The following is a 17219-nucleotide window of genomic DNA, read 5'->3' on the forward strand; positions in this document are numbered from 1 at the left end:
TGCTCTGGGGCAGTTTAGATTTCCCCTTTCTTTCTTTAGGCCTATGTATTTCTCCGGCTGTGATTGAGGGGTCTAGGGCATCGTAGGAACCCCCCACGGCTACTGCTAGTTGTGTTGATAGGTTCAGGGGTCTGCAATCTGATAGTTGCCAACTTCTCTGGTTTTCTGGACTTAGCTTGTATTTCTGCTTTTGCCTCCTACGGTGACTCATTCATAACACGGGATGGTTGGGAGGTATGAATTCTCCCTACCATACATCTTGTACACGCATGGCTCCGCACACCTCATACACACACGGTTCCACTTTGCACGCCTCGTACACAAACGGCTCTGCTCCATACATCTCGCACACACACGGCTCCACTCAGTACACACATGGTTCCACTCTGTAAACCTCGTACACATGTGGCTCTGCTCCGTACACCTTGTGCACACTTGGCTCCACTCCGTAAACCTTGCACACCTGTGGCTTTGCTCCATACACCTCGTACACATGCTGTTCCGCTCCGTACACCTCATACACATGCAGCTACGCTCTTACGCACTCAGCTCCTCTCCGTTCACACATCGCTCTGCTCCGCTAGTGCACACACGGCTCAGATTCGTACACTTCATACACACAAGGCTCCATTTCGTATGCCCCGTACACACGCGGCTCCACACTGTACAACCCGTACACACACGGCTCTGCTCAGTACACCCCGCACACACGCAGTTTCACTCCGTACACACCGTACACACGCGGCTCCGCTCTGTACACCCCGTACACACGCGGCTCCGCTCCACCCACCTCGTAAACACGTGGCTCCGCTCGGCATACTTTGTACACAAGCGGCTCCGCTCTGTACATCTTGTACACACCACGTACACACATGGCTCCTCTCCATATACATCTCAGCTCTGTACACACACGGCTCCGCTCCCTGCACCCCATACACATCTTCGCTCCATACACCTCAAACACACGCGGCTCCGCTCCGTACACCTCGTACACACGCGGCTCCGCTCCATACACCACGTACACACACGGCTCCTCTCCATACACATCTCTGCCCCATACACACACGGCTCCGCTCCGTGCACCTTGTACATATCTACGCTCCGTACACCTCGTACATGTGAGGCTCCACTCCGTATACTTCGTACACGCGCAGCTCCGCTCTGTACACCTCGTACACACACATGGCTCTGTACACCTCATACACACACGGCTCTGCTCCGTACATCTTGTACACATGGCTCCTCTCCGTATACTTCGTACACGCATGGCTCCTCTCCATATGCATCTCCGCTCTGTACAAACACGGCTCCGCTCCGTGCACCTCATACACATCTTCGCTCCGTACACCTCATACACACACGGCTCCGCTCCGTACACCACGTACACACACACGGCTCCTCTCCATACACATCTCTGCTCCATACACACACGGCTCCGCTCCGTGCACCTTGACCATATCTACGCTCCGTACACCTCGTACATGCGAGGCTCCACTCTGTATACCTCGTACACATGCAGCTCCGCTCTGTACACCTTGTACACACACATGGCTCTGTGCACCTCATACACACATGGCTCCGCTCCGTACATCTTGTACACACGGCTCCTCTCCGTATACTTCGAACACGCATGGCTCCGCTCCGTACACCTCGTACACATGCGGCTCTGCTCCATACACCTTGCATACACACAGCTCTGCTACATCTACCCTGTAAACCCCCCAGACCCCACACATAAACATCCCTCATCCAGAACCATGTTATCCAGCAGAGCAGACAAAGGGCTGTGCACACAGGACCTGTGATGAGGTCCGAGGCTCCTGTTCATGTGACCCCTGACTCCTCCCCTCCTTTGACCTCTTCACAGGTCCTGTGCGCACTGAGCAGCCCAGCGACATCATTGCTGGGATTTATCAGTGAGGGGCTGTGATGGCCGGTGCGTCTCTCTGGGAGGGCGAGTGTGACGCCTCTGGCTAATACGTCCAAGAGTGGACCCTCTGGATCGCGGATCCGGAGCCCCTGGGCCGAGCGCACCTGGTGAAGACCGACCCCTGTACAGGGATCGTTAGGGGCAGGACCGCAGGGGGCGGAACCGCGACAGCCGGAGCCAGCAGGGACGACTCGGAGGACAGGCAGACAGAGCAGGAATAGCGGGGCGGAAAGGCGGAAGGCAATGGCCAGGAGACCACAGGAAAGGCTCAGCAGAGACCACGGGGAGAAGACAGACAGACAGAAATGGAACAGGAACAGGGCAGACAATGGAAACGGCAAGGACAGGCAGGGTAAACTGGAAAAGGGTATGGCCGATGAGTGCTGCAAGTCACAAACAATCACCAGGCGCCCTCAGAATAGAGAGGACGCCTGATATATGCGGAGACCGGAAGTGCGCCCTACAGACCCTCCCCTAGCGACGCCCCCTACTAACAGAAGAGGCCGGGGGAACGCGCTGCGCGCGGCCTAAGGCCGGCGCGGCCACCCGTAGCAGAGCGGCGAGCAGCGTGGAAGAGCGCGCGGACAGGGGGACGCAGGTGAGAGGAAGCTGCGGCGGGCACCGCCGCTGAAGGGGCATCGGCGGGCACGGCCGCCGATGTCACAGTACCCCCTCCCATATGTCCTCTCCTTCTGAGGTTGGTTAGGAATCTTTTCATGATAAGGGGGGCATCGACATTCTCTCGGGGCTCCCAGGACCTCTCCTCTGGGCCAAAACCCTTCCAGTCGATAAGAAAAAGAGTCTTACCCTTGACCCTTTTCATAGCCAGAATGTCCTTTACTTCAAAGACATTGTTAGAACAAATTGGCGAGGGAGGGGACATGGAGGTTGGTTGGAACCGATTCAAGACCACAGGTTTAAGGAGCGAGATATGGAAGGCGTTAGGGACCCGGAGTGATGCCGGCAACCTCAATTTGTAGGCTACTTTGTTAATGCGCCCAAGAACTTCAAAAGGCCCGATGTACCGAGGACTTAATTTGTAAGCAGGGACTTTCAGGCGGATATGTTTGGTAGAAAGCCAGACTTTGTCCCCGGGATGGTACGGGGGTAGATCCCTTCGTCTTTTGTCCGCGTGTTTCTTAATTCGGATGTTGGCTAGCTCGAGCGCCTCTCTGGTCTCCTTCCAAATTTGCGAAAACTCCTTGGCGAGAGTGTCTGCTGCAGGAACTCCAGACGATGCAGAAAAGGGCAATGGAACCCCAGGATTTAGCCCAGTTACCACAAAGAACGGTGTCTTGGACGTTGATTCGCTGGAATGATTATTATGAGCGAATTCCGCCCAAGGTAGAAGAGAGACCCAATTATCCTGATGGGCGTTAGAAAAGTGGCGTAAGTAGGTGGTCAGAATTTGGTTAATCCGTTCCACTTGGCCGTTGGTTTGAGGATGATACGCTGAGGAGAAGTCGAGAGACGTGCCCAGGAGCCGACAGAGGGCCCTCCAGAATCGGGAAGTAAACTGGACCCCTCGATCGGTCACGATTCGCAGAGGAAGACCATGTAGCCTGAACACGTGGTGGATAAAGATCTCGGCCAACTTTGGAGCAGATGGCAGTCCGACCAAGGGAATAAAGTGGGCCATCTTGGAAAAGCGGTCTGCGACGACTAAGATGGTAGTACATCCAGCAGAGCGAGGCAGATCAGTCACGAAATCCATGGCGATTTGCTGCCAAGGAGCCTCTGGCACAGGCAACGGATGAAGGAGGCCGGAGGGCAGAGTCCTAGGAACCTTGTTCTGAGCACAAGTCCTGCAGGAGGCTACAAAGTCCTTTGCATCCTGGTGGAGAGAGGGCCACCAGTAATAGCGGGAAAGAAGCAAAAGAGTCTTCTTAATCCCAACGTGCCCAGCAACCTTGGAAGAATGTCCCCAGCGCAGTACTTCCAGACGTTTGTTTGAAGGGACGAAGGTCTTGCCAGGCGGAAGGGTAGAGAATCTCACGGGGGCCACGGAGATAACTTTAGCCGGCTCGATAATATATGATGGATCCTCCTCCTTCTCCGGTGGCTGCAAAGACCTGGAAAGCGCATCAGCTTTGATGTTCTTACTGCCGGGCCGGAAGTGGAGCTTAAACTCAAAACGGGAAAAATACAGAGCCCACCTGGCTTGTCTGGAGTTGAGTCTCTGGGCAGATTGCAGGTAGGCCAGGTTCTTGTGGTCCGTGAAGATAGTAAAGGGATGCACTGCCCCCTCGAGCAGATATCGCCATTCCTCCAGCGCCATCTTAATGGCCAATAATTCCCGGTCCCCAATGGAGTAGTTGCACTCCGCCGGAGAAAAGGATTTGGAGAAGAACCCGCAGGGGACTAGACGTCCAGATGGAGCTTGTTGGGAGAGAACCGCCCCAGCTCCAGTGGAGGAGGCATCAACTTCCAGGATGAAGGGCCTACTAGCCATTGGACGGTGTAAGATCGGAGCAGAGGCAAACGAGCGTTTCAGGGCAAGAAAGGCGTCCTCGGCTTCGGAAGACCAGACGTTAGACTTCGTCCCCTTACGGGTCAGGACCGTGATGGGCTTGGTGACTGTAGAGAAGTGGGGTACAAACTGTCGGTAATAGTTAGCGAAGCCGAGGAAACGCTGGATGGCCTTTATGCCAACTGGACGAGGCCACTGGAGTACCGTGGACAGTTTCTCCGGATCCATCTTAAGACCGGAATCCGTGATGATATACCCCAAGAAGGGTAACGCTGTTTGCTCGAAGAGGCACTTCTCGATCTTGGCGTAAAGACGATTTTCCCGAAGGCGCTGCAGGACCATGCGTACACTTCTCCGATGGGAGGAGAGGTCGGTCGAGAAAACGAGGATATCATCCAAATACACCACCACGCAGGAATAGAGTAGGTCTCGGAACACCTAATTTACAAATTCCTGAAACACCGCTGGAGCATTGCAGAGACCGAACGGCATGACCAAGTATTCATAATGGCCGTCCCGGGTATTGAAGGCCGTTTTCCACTCGTCCCCCGCTCGGATTCGGATTAAGTTGTAAGCTCCCCGCAGATCCAACTTCGTGAAGATTCTGGCCCCCCTCAGCCGGTCGAAGAGTTCAGGAATCAGCGGGAGCGGGTACCGGTTTTTAACAGTGATGTTGTTCAGGCCCCGGTAATCAATACAGGGTCGCAGGGACCCATCTTTCTTCCGGACGAAGAAGAAACCTGCGCCCGCAGGGGACGAGGACTTCCGGATGAACCCCTTGGCCAGATTCTCCTGTATATATTCCGACATAGCCGAGGTCTCTGCTGGGGACAAAGGATAAGTTCTCCCTCTGGGAGGAGTGGCTCCGGGAACTAGGTCGATAGGGCAGTCATAGGAGCGATGAGGGGGTAAGGAGTCCGCCTCCTTTTTGCTGAACACATCGGCAAACGTGTGATAGGGTGCGGGTAGGCCCGGAAGGTCGGCAGGCTTCGAGCATGGACGGGAACGAGTGAGAGCCCGTAGGCAGTGCTCCTGGCAGGAGTGCCCCCAACGGAGAATTTCCCCAGAGCGCCAGTCAATCACCGGCTCGTGCCGTCTGAGCCAGGGTAGCCCTAGAAGAACAGCATGGGCTAGTTGTGGCAGGACATAAAAGGCTATCTTTTCGAGGTGGAGAGCTCCGATTTGAAGGTCTACTTCGACGGTAACCATGGTGATGAGTCCGGGCAAAGGTTTACCATCAACGGAGGAAATAGCGCGAGGGTTCTTCAATACCAACACCGGAATCTGGAGTTTGTCAACCTCCTCCTGGCGGATGAAATTACCGGCAGCACCCGAGTCCACATACGCCTCCACAGATCCACGCTCCCGACCTGTAATTAGCAAAGCTGAAAGGGTAAGGGGAAGAGAGGAATTTTGATCACCTAGGGGGTCCTCTCTTACCTGACCTAGGTGGAGGCATTTCCCGACCTCTCTGGCTTCTCCGGACAAGAACGCACAAAATGGTTGGCACCTCCACAGTACAGGCAGAGACCCTTGGTCATCCTCTCCCTGCGGCGTTGCTCGGACAGTCTGACACGATCAATCTGTATAGGCTCAGGAGCAGTACTAACAGGAGATGCAGGGGAACGGGGGACAGGAGCCTGATACAGCCTAAAGGACCTTCTCTCTCCAACTGCCTCTCGAGCGCGCTCCTGAAAGCGTAGATCGATGCGAGTGGTCAGCGAAATAAGGTCCTCCAGAGTGGTGGGGGTGTCTCGCCCGGCAAGCTCATCCTTGATCTTACTGGAGAGGCCTCTCCAAAAGGCTCCCACAAGAGCCTCATTGTTCCACCCCAACTCAGAAGAGAGGGTCCAGAAGCGGATGGCATATTGCCCCACTGTGAGGGAACCCTGGCGGAGGTTAAAAAGGGCCTCCGTGGAGGATGCTAAGCGACCCGGTTCATCGAATACCTTGCGAAAGGTTTCCAAGAAGGTCTGTATATTTAACACTACGGGGTCATCTCTCTCCCACAAGGGGTTCACCCAGGACAGGGCCTCACCCTCGAGATGGGACACAACGAACGCCACCTTGGCGCGGTCAGTGGGGTACTGAAGGGGAGCAAGCTCAAAATGTAGCCTGCATTGATTTAGAAAACCCCGGCATAACTTGGGATCTCCGCTGTACCTGGGGGGTTTACCCAGACGGGGAGCCGGAGTAGAGACTACGTCCGGGGAGGAAGTTGCAGCGGCAGCAGAGGATTGTAGAGCAAGCAATCGATCATCCACGGATGCCATGTAGCCTAAGATGTGGGATTGAGCGTCGCGCTGCTGCGCGAGCTCCTGCTGGAGGCTGACTAAGAGGGGAGCGTGCCCGGGGTCAGAGGTCTGCAGGGCGGACAACCGGGTGTCCATAGACTTCATAAAGGACATTATCCGGGTCTGATTTTCACGAAGAAAAAGCAATTCCTTTTGTGTGGCGGCTGCGGCACCGGCGGGATCCAAGGCCTGGTGATACTGTGACGCCTCTGGCTAATACGTCCAAGAGTGGACCCTCTGGATCGCGGATCCGGAGCCCCTGGGCCGAGCGCACCTGGTGAAGACCGACCCCTGTACAGGGATCGTTAGGGGCAGGACCGCAGGGGGCGGAACCGCGACAGCCGGAGCCAGCAGGGACGACTCGGAGGACAGGCAGACAGAGCAGGAATAGCGGGGCGGAAAGGCGGAAGGCAATGGCCAGGAGACCACAGGAAAGGCTCAGCAGAGACCACGGGGAGAAGACAGACAGACAGAAATGGAACAGGAACAGGGCAGACAATGGAAACGGCAAGGACAGGCAGGGTAAACTGGAAAAGGGTATGGCCGATGAGTGCTGCAAGTCACAAACAATCACCAGGCGCCCTCAGAATAGAGAGGACGCCTGATATATGCGGAGACCGGAAGTGCGCCCTACAGACCCTCCCCTAGCGACGCCCCCTACTAACAGAAGAGGCCGGGGGGAACGCGCGCGCGCGGCCTAAGGCCGGCGCGGCCACCCGTAGCAGAGCGGCGAGCAGCGTGGAAGAGCGCGCGGACAGGGGGACGCAGGTGAGAGGAAGCTGCGGCGGGCACCGCCGCTGAAGGGGCATCGGCGGGCACGGCCGCCGATGTCACAGCGAGGATGGGGTCGGTGCATGGGGCGCATGGCGGCTCAGTGCAATGCGGGAAGAATAAGCTCCCGGGTGGGACAGCGGGAGCGGGGTTAAAATCGGAACAGTCCCGCCAGATCCGGGACGGTTGGGAGGTATGGAGGAGGGGTCCTGCTTAATGTGACTTGCACTATATATCGGAGATGAATGTGGCTTGAGGTAGCAAAGCTTGTAGGCCACTGATATACACATGTTCATTTGCAGTATTATGGAATATTGATGTTTTTTTTCATCCATGTAGTAATTGTTTCGCCATTTGAATATGCAGCTTTCATGTTCCCAGAAAAGTCATTCATTTTCTGAATTTGTGTTAAAAGGTAAATTGCTTAAACATACAATCTCACATATACGGTAAGCTTTTTAACATTGCTAAATAAACTTACTCTATTTTTTGCAATTCTTCAATAAGACTGGATTTTTGACCTGGACTCATTCTAGCAAAAATTGTGCCTTTGAGAAGGATCTGTAAAATAATTATGTTATACTTAATACGTAAATTATTCATGTAGCACAAAAAAAAAGTTACCGTAAGTGGATTTCATATTTAAGCATTAGATGTAAATACTTATGTCCCCCCAAAAAATTGAGAAAAGTATTCAAGGAGTGATACCTTTGTTGGCTAACCAGAGAAATTATATTTGCAAGCTTTCAAGGCTCGGAAGACTCCTTCATCATGCATATACTGAGAAGAAATAGCAACATTTGTATAGGAATTATACAAGGACATGAGAGATGCTTGAAAGATAGGCCAAGGTACTCAAATTAAGGCTTTTGTATACATGTTGATGGGGTGGAAGTGTTGTTCTGTCAGACAACTGAAGATCTTCTTGTAGAGGCGTGAACTGGAAGTGTTCTGTCAGACATCAGGAGACCTTCTTGTGGAGGTGTGAATGACTCATGAATCCAGGTGTCAAATTCAGTCCTATTGTTAGAGATTGAAACATATGTACAAATTTGAACTCCCATATTTTTCTTTGTCACTATTGAAATTACTTTTCAAAATTTGGACTTTTAGATCTGCCATACTGTGCCCAGGTCTAGAGAAGTGTATTCCTACAGGTGTGTCCAGGTCATTTTTTATCGTATGTCTATGCAGATTCATCCTTGTTTGAAGTTTTTGTTTAGTTCCTCCTATGTATGTCTCTGCATTGCACCTTGTACATTGTATCATGTACACGACATTGGAGGATGTACATGAAAAATAGTCCATGATCTTATAGTCCTGATTTGTGTTGGGTATGGGGATTTATCTGTTTGTGATATGTGGGTGCAGGTCTTACATTTCTTACTGTTACAGGGGACTGTGCCTGTCTCTGATGGTGATGCGAGGGCACTTCTGACAAGGATATTCCTTAGTTTGGGAGACTGTAGGAGACCAGTGGCAGTTCTGGGAACATTGCTTTCAGTCTGTGGTCTCTGTGGAATATGGGTTGGAGGTCAGCGCCAATTTTCCTTAAAATGTTCATATGAGGGTTATACGTGACCACAAGTGGCACCCTGTTGTTATCCTCCTTCTGTTTGTAATCCAGGAGGCTGCTTCTTGGGATCCTTGTAGCTCTGTGGATCTGTTCATCAATTACAAGTGGATGATATCCTTGCTGTAGGAATGTTTTCCTCTATGTCATCCTCCCTACTGGACCTAATACCAGACAACCCCCAAATTGGTACCTTCTACATGTTACCTAAAATAAACAAAGAAGATAATCCAGGGAGATCCATCCATCAAACACGATTGCGGTGTACCGGGGGTTAAAGGGAAGCATCTGCAGGGAGGGGGCTCCCTCCGTGCTTCCCTGAGCCCCCCACAGCAGCGGAATGTGCAGCGCTGCTGCGGGGCTCTCCTTCCCTGCAGGCCCCCGAATCCAAGATGGCGACGGGGGCCTTCAGGGGCCTGCAGCGAGCCGGCTTCCCCAGTGACTGCAAAGCGCAGGCATGAGGAAGTCTGCAGCAGTGCCTGTGACAGATCGCTGATCTGTCACAGTGATCTGTGATGTGATAGATCAGCGATCTGTCACAGGACAGTGATGTCCCACCTGGGACAATGTAATAAAGTTAAAAAAAAAAAGTGTTAAAATAATTTTTAAAAAATCTCCAAATAAATTAGAAAAAAAAAATATTCCCCCAATAAATTCATTTTTTGGAAATAAAAAAGCAAAAAAACAATAAAAGTACACATATTTGGTATCGCCGCGTCCGTAATGACCTGCCCTATAAAACTGTCCCATTAGTTAACCCCTTTAGCAAACCCCTTAAAAAATAAAAATAAAAAACGAAGCAAAAAATAATGATATATTATCATACCGCCGAACAAAAAGTGCAATAACGCGCGATCAAAAAGACGCATATAAATATTCATGGTACCGCTGAAAACGTCATCTTGTCCCGCAAAAAACGAGCAGCCATACAGCATCATCAGCAAAAAAATAAAAAAGTTATAGCTCGCAGAATAAAGCGATGCAAAAATAAATATTTTTTATATAAAATAGTTTTCATTGCATAAAACCAACAAAACATAAAAAAAGACCTAAATGAGGTATCGCTGTAACCGTACTGACCCGAACAATAAAGCCGCTTTATCAATTTTATCGCATGCAGAACGGTGTAAGCGCATCCCCCAAAAGAAATTCATGAAACGCTGTTTTTTGTTCATTCTGCGTCCCAAAAATCGGAATAAAAAGCGATCAAAAAATGTCACGTGCCCGAAAATGGAACCAATAAAAATGTCTACTCGTCCATCAAAAAATAAGACCTCACATGACTCGGTGGGTCAAAATACGGAAGAATTATAGCTCTCATTATGTGGTGATGCAAAAACTATTTTTACAATAAAAAGCGTCTTTTAGCGTGCGACAGCTGCCAAATATAAAAACCCGCTATAAATAGTAAATCAACCCCCCCATTATCACCCCCTTAGTTAGGGAAAAATAATAATATTAAAAGAAAATGTATTTATTTCCATTTTCCCATTAGGGTTAGGGCTAGGGCTAGGGTTAGGGCCAGGGCTAGGGTTAGGGCTAGGGCTACGGTTAGGGCTAGGGTTAGGGTTAGGGCTAGGGTTAGGGCTGAGATTAGGGTTAGGGGTGTGTTGGGGTTAGGGTTGGAGTTAGATTTGGGGGTTTCCACTGTTTGGGCAAATCAGGTGCTCTCCAAATGCAACATGGCGTCTGATCTCAATTCCAGCCAATTCTGAGTTGAAAAAGTCAAATGGTGCTCCTTCCCTTCCAAGCTCTGCCATGCGCCCAAACAGTGTTTTACCCCCACATATTGGGTATCAGCCTACTCAGGACAAATTGCAAAACAACTTTTGGGGTCCAATTTCTCCTGTTACCCTTAGGAAAATAAAAAATTGGGGGCAAAATATCATTTTTGTGGAAAAAAATGATCTTTTTATATTCACACCCGGGCGTTATAAACTTCTGTGAAGCACTTGGGGGTTCAAAATGCTCACCACACATCTAGATAAGTTCCGTGGGGGGTCTAGTTTCCAAAATGGGGTCACTTGTGGGGAGTTTCAATAGTTTAGGTACATCAGGGGCTCTCCAAACGCATATGACACCCGCAGACCATTCCATCAAAGTCTGCATTCCTAAACGTCACTACTTCCCTTCCGAGACCCGACGTGTGCCCATACAGTAGTTTTCTCCCACATATGGGGTATCAGCATACTCAGGACAAATTGGACAACAACTTTTGGGGTCCAATTTCTCCTGTTACCCTTGGGAAAATAAAAAATTGGGGACTAATTGATCATGTTTGTGGAAAAAATACGATTTTTTTATTTTCACTCTCAGTCGCTATAAACTTCTGTGAAGCACTGGGGGGTTCAAAGTGCTCACCACACAACTAGATAAGTTCCTTAGGGGGTCTAGTTTCCAAAATGGGGTCACTTGTGGGGGTTTTTCACTGTTTAGGTACATCAGGGGCTCTCTAAAAGCAACATGACACCCGCAGACCATTCCATCAAAGTCTGCATTCCAAGACGTCACTACTTCCCTTTCGAGCCCCGACGTGTGCCCATACAGTAGTTTTCTCCCACATATGGGGTATCAGGGTACTCAGGAAAAATTGGACAACAACTTTTGGGGTCCAATTTCTCCTGTTACCCTTGGGAAAATAAAAAAAATGGGGACTAAAAGATCATGTTTGTGGAAAAAATAAGATTTTTTTATTTTCACGCCCGGTCGTTATAAACTTCTGTGAAGCACTGGGGGGTTTAAAGTGCTCACCACACAACTAGATAAGTTCCTTAGGGGGTCTAGTTTCCAAAATGGGGTCACTTGTGGGGGGTTTCCACTGTTTAGGTACATCAGGGGCTCTCCAAAAGCAACATGACACCCGCAGACCATTCCATCAAAGTCTGCATTTCAAGACGTCACTACTTCCCTTTCGAGCCCCGACGACAGTAGTTTTCTCCCATATATGGGGTATCATGATACTCAGGACAAATTGGACATCAACTTTTGGGGTCCAATTTCTCCTGTTACCCTTGGGAAAATAAAAAAATTGGTGACTAAAAGATTATGTTTGTGGAAAAAATACGATTTTTTAATTTTCACGCCCGGGCGTTATAAACTTCTGTGAAGGGAGGGGTCAAAGTGCTCACCACACATCTCGATAAGTTCCGTGGGGGGTCTAGTTTCCAAAAAGGTGTCATTTGTGGGGGGTTTCAATTGTTTTGGTACATCAGGGTCTCTCCAAACGCGACATAGTGTCCGATCTCAATTCCAGCCAAAAACTTCAAATGGCGCTGCTTCCCTTCCGAGCCCTGCCATGCGCCCAAATAGTGGTCTACCTCCACATATGGGATATAAGCGTACTCAGGACAAATTGCACAATAACTTTTATGGTCCTGTTACCCTTGGAAAAATAAGAATTGAGGGTGAAAAGATCATTTTTGTGGAAAAAATATGATTTTATAATTGTACGGCTGTATGTTATAAACTCCTGTGAAGTCCTTGGGGGTTCAAAGTTCTCACCACACATCTAGATTAATTCCTTGGGGGGGTCTAGTTTCCAAAATGGTGTCATTTGTGGGGGGTTTCCACTGTTTTGGTACATCAAGGGTTTTCCAATCGCGACATGGTGTCCGATCTCAATTCCTGCCAAAAACGTCAAATGGCGCTCCTTCCCTTCCGAGCTCTGCCATGCGCCCAAATAGTGGTTTACCCCCACATGTGGGGTATTAGCGTACTCAAGACATATTGCACAATAACTTTTAGGGTCATGTTACCCTTGGGGAAATAAAAATTGGGGGTGAAAAGATCATTTTTGTGGAAAAAATATGATTTTTTAATTGTACCGCTGTACATTATAAACTTCTGTGAAGCCCTTGTGGGTTCAAAGTTCTCACCACATATCTAGATAAGTTCCTTGGGGGGGTCTAGTTTCCAAAATGGGGTCACTTGTGGGGGGTTTCCACTGTTTAGGTACATCAGGGGCTCTCCGAACGTGACATGGCGTCCGATCAGAATTCCAGCCAATTTTGCATTGAAAAAGTCAAACGGCGCTCCTTCCCTTCTGAGTTCAGCCATGCGCCAAAACAGTGGTTCCCCCCCACCTATCAGGTATCAGCGTACTCAGGACAATCTGCACAATAACTTTTGTAGTCCAATTTCTCCTGTTACCCTTGGTAAAATAAAAAAAATTGAACCTGAAGTATTTTTTTTTGTGAAAAAAAGTTAAATGTTCATTTTTTTTTAAATATTCAAAAAATTCCTGTGACGCACCTAAAGGGTTAATAAACTTTTTGCACCATAAGGGGTGCAGTTTTTAGAATGGTGTCACTTTTGGGTATTTTCTATCATATAGACCCCTCAAAGTGGCTTCAAATGTGATGTGGTCCGTAAAAATAAAATGGTGTTACAAAAATGAGAAATCGCTGGTAAATTTTTAACCCTTATAACTTCCTAACAAAAAAAATTTTGGTTCCAAAATTGTGCTGATGTAAAGCAAACATGTGGGAAATGTTACTTATCAAGTTTTTTGTGTGCCATAGCTCTGTAATTTAAAGGCATAAAAATTCAAAGTTGGAAAATTGCAAAATTTTCAAAATTTTTGCCAAATTTCTGTTTTTTTCACAAATAAACGCAAGTTATTTGAATGAAATTTTACCACTAACATGAAGTACAATATGTCACGAGAAAACAATGTCAGAATCAAAAGGATCCATGGAAGCGTTTCAGAGTTATTACCTCATAAAAGGACAGTGGTCAGAATTGTAAAAAATGGCCAGGTCATTAACGTGTAAACCACCCTTGAGGCTTAAGGGGTTAAGGAAAATTGGCGCTGACCTCCAACCCATATTCCACAGAGACTACAGACTGAAAGCAATATTCCCAGAACTGCCACTGGTCTCCTACAAACAGCCTCCCAACCTAAGGAATATCCTTGTCAGAAGTGCCCTCACATCACCATCAGAGACAGGCACAGTCCCCTGTAACAGTAAGAAATGCAAGACCTGCACTCACATATCACCAACAGATAAAGTCCCAATACCAAACACAAATCAGGACTATAAGATCATGGACTATTTTTCATGTACATCCTCCAATGTCGTGTACATGATACAATGTACAAGGTGCAATGCAGGGACATACATAGGAGAAACTAAACAAAAACTTCAAACAAGGATGAATCTGCAAAGACATACGATAAAAAATGAGCTGGACACACATGTAGGAATACACTTCTCTAGACCTGGACACAGTATGGCAGATCTAAAAGTCCAAATTTTGAAAGGTCATTTCAATAGTGACAGAAAGAAAAATATGGGAGTTCAAATTTATACATATGTTTCAAGCTCTAACAATAGGACTAAATTTGACACCTGGATTCATGACTCACTACATGGACACAGTCCACACCTCCAAAAGAAGGTCTTCTGATGTCTGACAGAACACTTCCAGTTCTCACCTCTACAAGAAGATCTTCAGATGTCTAATAGAACACTTCCACCTCATCAACATGTATACAAAAACCTTAATTTGATTTCCTTGGACTATCTTTCAAGCATCTCTGATGTCCTTGTATAATTCCTATATAAATGTTGCCATCTCTTCTCAGTATATGCCTGATGAAGGGGCCTACTGAGCCTTGAAAGCTTGAAAATATAATTTCTCTGGTTAGCCAATAAAGGTATCACTCCTTGAATAATTTTCTCAATGTTTTGGGGGGGACATAAGTATTACATCTATTTTTCTGGCTAACATGGTACCACAATATTATTTTGTATTGTACATATTTAAGCATTGCAATCATCGGGCTGACGTTTCTTGTGGATAGGCAAGAAATGCTATTTTGCTATTTTCAGGACAGCTGATTTAAAGAGTTTTTCCACTACTTTAACATTGATGATCTTTCTTTGGTGTCTTGTTTTTTTCTTCTTTCTTTTGATAACTGCAGCTCATCTATTTTAATTGATTAAATTAAAGGTTGTATTTTAGCTTCTCACATTTTGCTGAATATATATGGATAGGAAGACATAAACCACAGTATGATGTATTACTGCAGCACTTCAGAACATAGAAAATGGAAGTGGTAATCTCAGTCTGTGAATAATAATACACAGAATCAAGTACTAGGGAGGTGCAGGACCTGTAGAGTCTGTATTACTGTGTTGATTGTTCTGTGAAATACTGCATTTCAGATTAAAGGAGCTTTTTGTGGATTTACTGCACCGCTGATATCATCCCCTGAGGAAGAAGTGTTTTCAACTATGAATAAATCTGCAATTCTTTTATGAACGAATGAATCTGTGTCATGTCTAGCAGCGCAGTAAATTCACAAAAAGCTCCATTAATCTGCATATTCCTGCGGTCACTGGTTTGACCTGTGGATGTGTGGCAGCTGACTGACAATTCCATGCGTTTTACCTCTCCTACATCAGGTGAGTGGAATTATAACATTGTCTGTACCCTGTCTATAATAATAATAATATCTATCAGATAAGACCCTATTTGTGCTTTTTCATTTCCTACAGTGTGAATCAGTAATACGGCATTTCAGCACCTTCATGAAACCAGTTTTTTCATTCTTGATGAACTACAGAAAAAGAGAAAAATCAAAGAACTCTCAGGCTTAATTTTCCTACTGAAGAAAAATACTTAAAACAAGGATTGACTGGCACAAAAGGTATTATTCCTGACTTGTGAGGCAGACAAGCCTTAAACTATAACATTTTTTGAATTTCTTTTGCACCTTTTTATTTGTAAAGTTTGTAAAGTTGTTTTTTTGTTTTGTTTAATTTATTTACCTATTTTTTTATTTTAACGACAAATGAAAAATGTCGACATTCCCGAAATCTAAAAGTAAATGTCTACCTCATAAAACGTGATAGTATAATAGTGCAATATTTGATTCGTAAACGCCTCCTGAATAAAGTATCATGTTACAGGCGTTTGCTTTTGGGACGTGAGTATGCCTACATAAATTTACTTGTCATATCCTTTTTGGTAAAGGGCTAAAGGGGATTTTTTTTTAATTTTTAAACTTTACAAAAACTAACTAGTGTATGTTAATTTTTGCATATATATTCTACTAGTCCAGTTTTGCAGCTGTATGTGTGGTAAAGGCAGGTACGCGGGATGCAGTGACGAGACGCGAGACGGATTGAACTTTAGGTAATAACTTTTATAGATTAATACCGGTAGGGCTATTCTGAGCAACCAAACAACTAACAGAAATTGTCCTCGCAGGGACTCAATACAAGTTAACACTGGTTTAGGAGAACATGACTACTCCGGCAAAGGCCGGTCACTAAAGGCCCACGGTATGGCTGACTATGGGTCCTTAGTTATTTAGTGTCACTTATCCGTCCTGACGTCCCTCGGTGTTCTGGACGATGGTGCTTCGGTGTAGCAGCCGCTGGGCCCAGCTGCTGAGGATCTCGCATAGTTTTCGGGCGTTCCGACGCCCAGGTGAAGCAGGGGCACAACAGGCCCTAGAAGAGTTACTTGGCAGAGGGTCCCCCAGCAGAGGGAGCGGGACACCGCCGGGGAGTAGGAGAGTCGAGGCCGCAGTCCCCGGACAGGAGAAAGCAGCGACAGTGCTGGGTGGCGGATGGTAGCAGAGCGGCAGCGACTGCAGGCAGCAGCGGGTAGGCCGCAGCCGTAGGCTGGAGTGAGGTGGCAACGGCCGTGGGTGGGCCGCAGCCACGAGCTGGACTGAGGCGGCAATGGCCGCAGGCTGGAGTAAAGCAGCGGTTCTCTGACAGTCGGCTCGGCGCTCTCTTCTGCAGTCCACCCTGAGTTTCCATCCTGCCTCTGTCCTCCTCTCTGGCTTCTGCTTGTGGTTCTGGCTCTCAGATGCTCCCAAAGTCTCCTGCTCCTCTCCCATTCTGCTGATTCACTCTGACCTGCATCCTCTGCCCCTTTTATATAGGCTCCTCCCCTAAGCAACCTGTCAGTCTCAGTGGTCCATCCCTTAACTCTGCTCTCTGGAAACAGACTCCCCCAGAACCTAGATGACGGTCCCCTTGGTTCTGGCCCAGACATTCGGGGGTCCTTCCTCCCATACTCCCCCATCCTGTATGCTTGCCAGTCCTCGGGCGAGGGCTTTAGTAGGCTCGGGTTAGCCTTTGGAGATGACAGTTCTTGTTGTTATATGAACTGGTCCTGTTCGTAATGCTCGGGGGATTTGACAGCTGTTGACCGCTCGGA

At 47.9% G+C, this 17219-nt stretch overlaps 1 protein-coding gene across 1 annotated transcript in view; it reads right to left on the minus strand.

Moving 5' to 3' along the window:
• Positions 1-17219, minus strand: part of LOC141092729 (probable cation-transporting ATPase 13A4) — a 328264-nt gene that overhangs the window by 71818 nt on the left and 239227 nt on the right. Inside the window, exon 18 of the mRNA XM_073579122.1 lies at positions 7947-8026. Within this exon, the coding sequence (XP_073435223.1) occupies positions 7947-8026 (80 nt within the window). The remainder of the gene's footprint in view (positions 1-7946; positions 8027-17219) is intronic.

Source organism: Dendrobates tinctorius, unplaced genomic scaffold (assembly GCF_039654945.1).
Source record: "Dendrobates tinctorius isolate UK_male_01 unplaced genomic scaffold, ASM3965494v1 ptg000060l, whole genome shotgun sequence".
Lineage (NCBI taxonomy): Eukaryota > Metazoa > Chordata > Amphibia > Anura > Dendrobatidae > Dendrobates > Dendrobates tinctorius.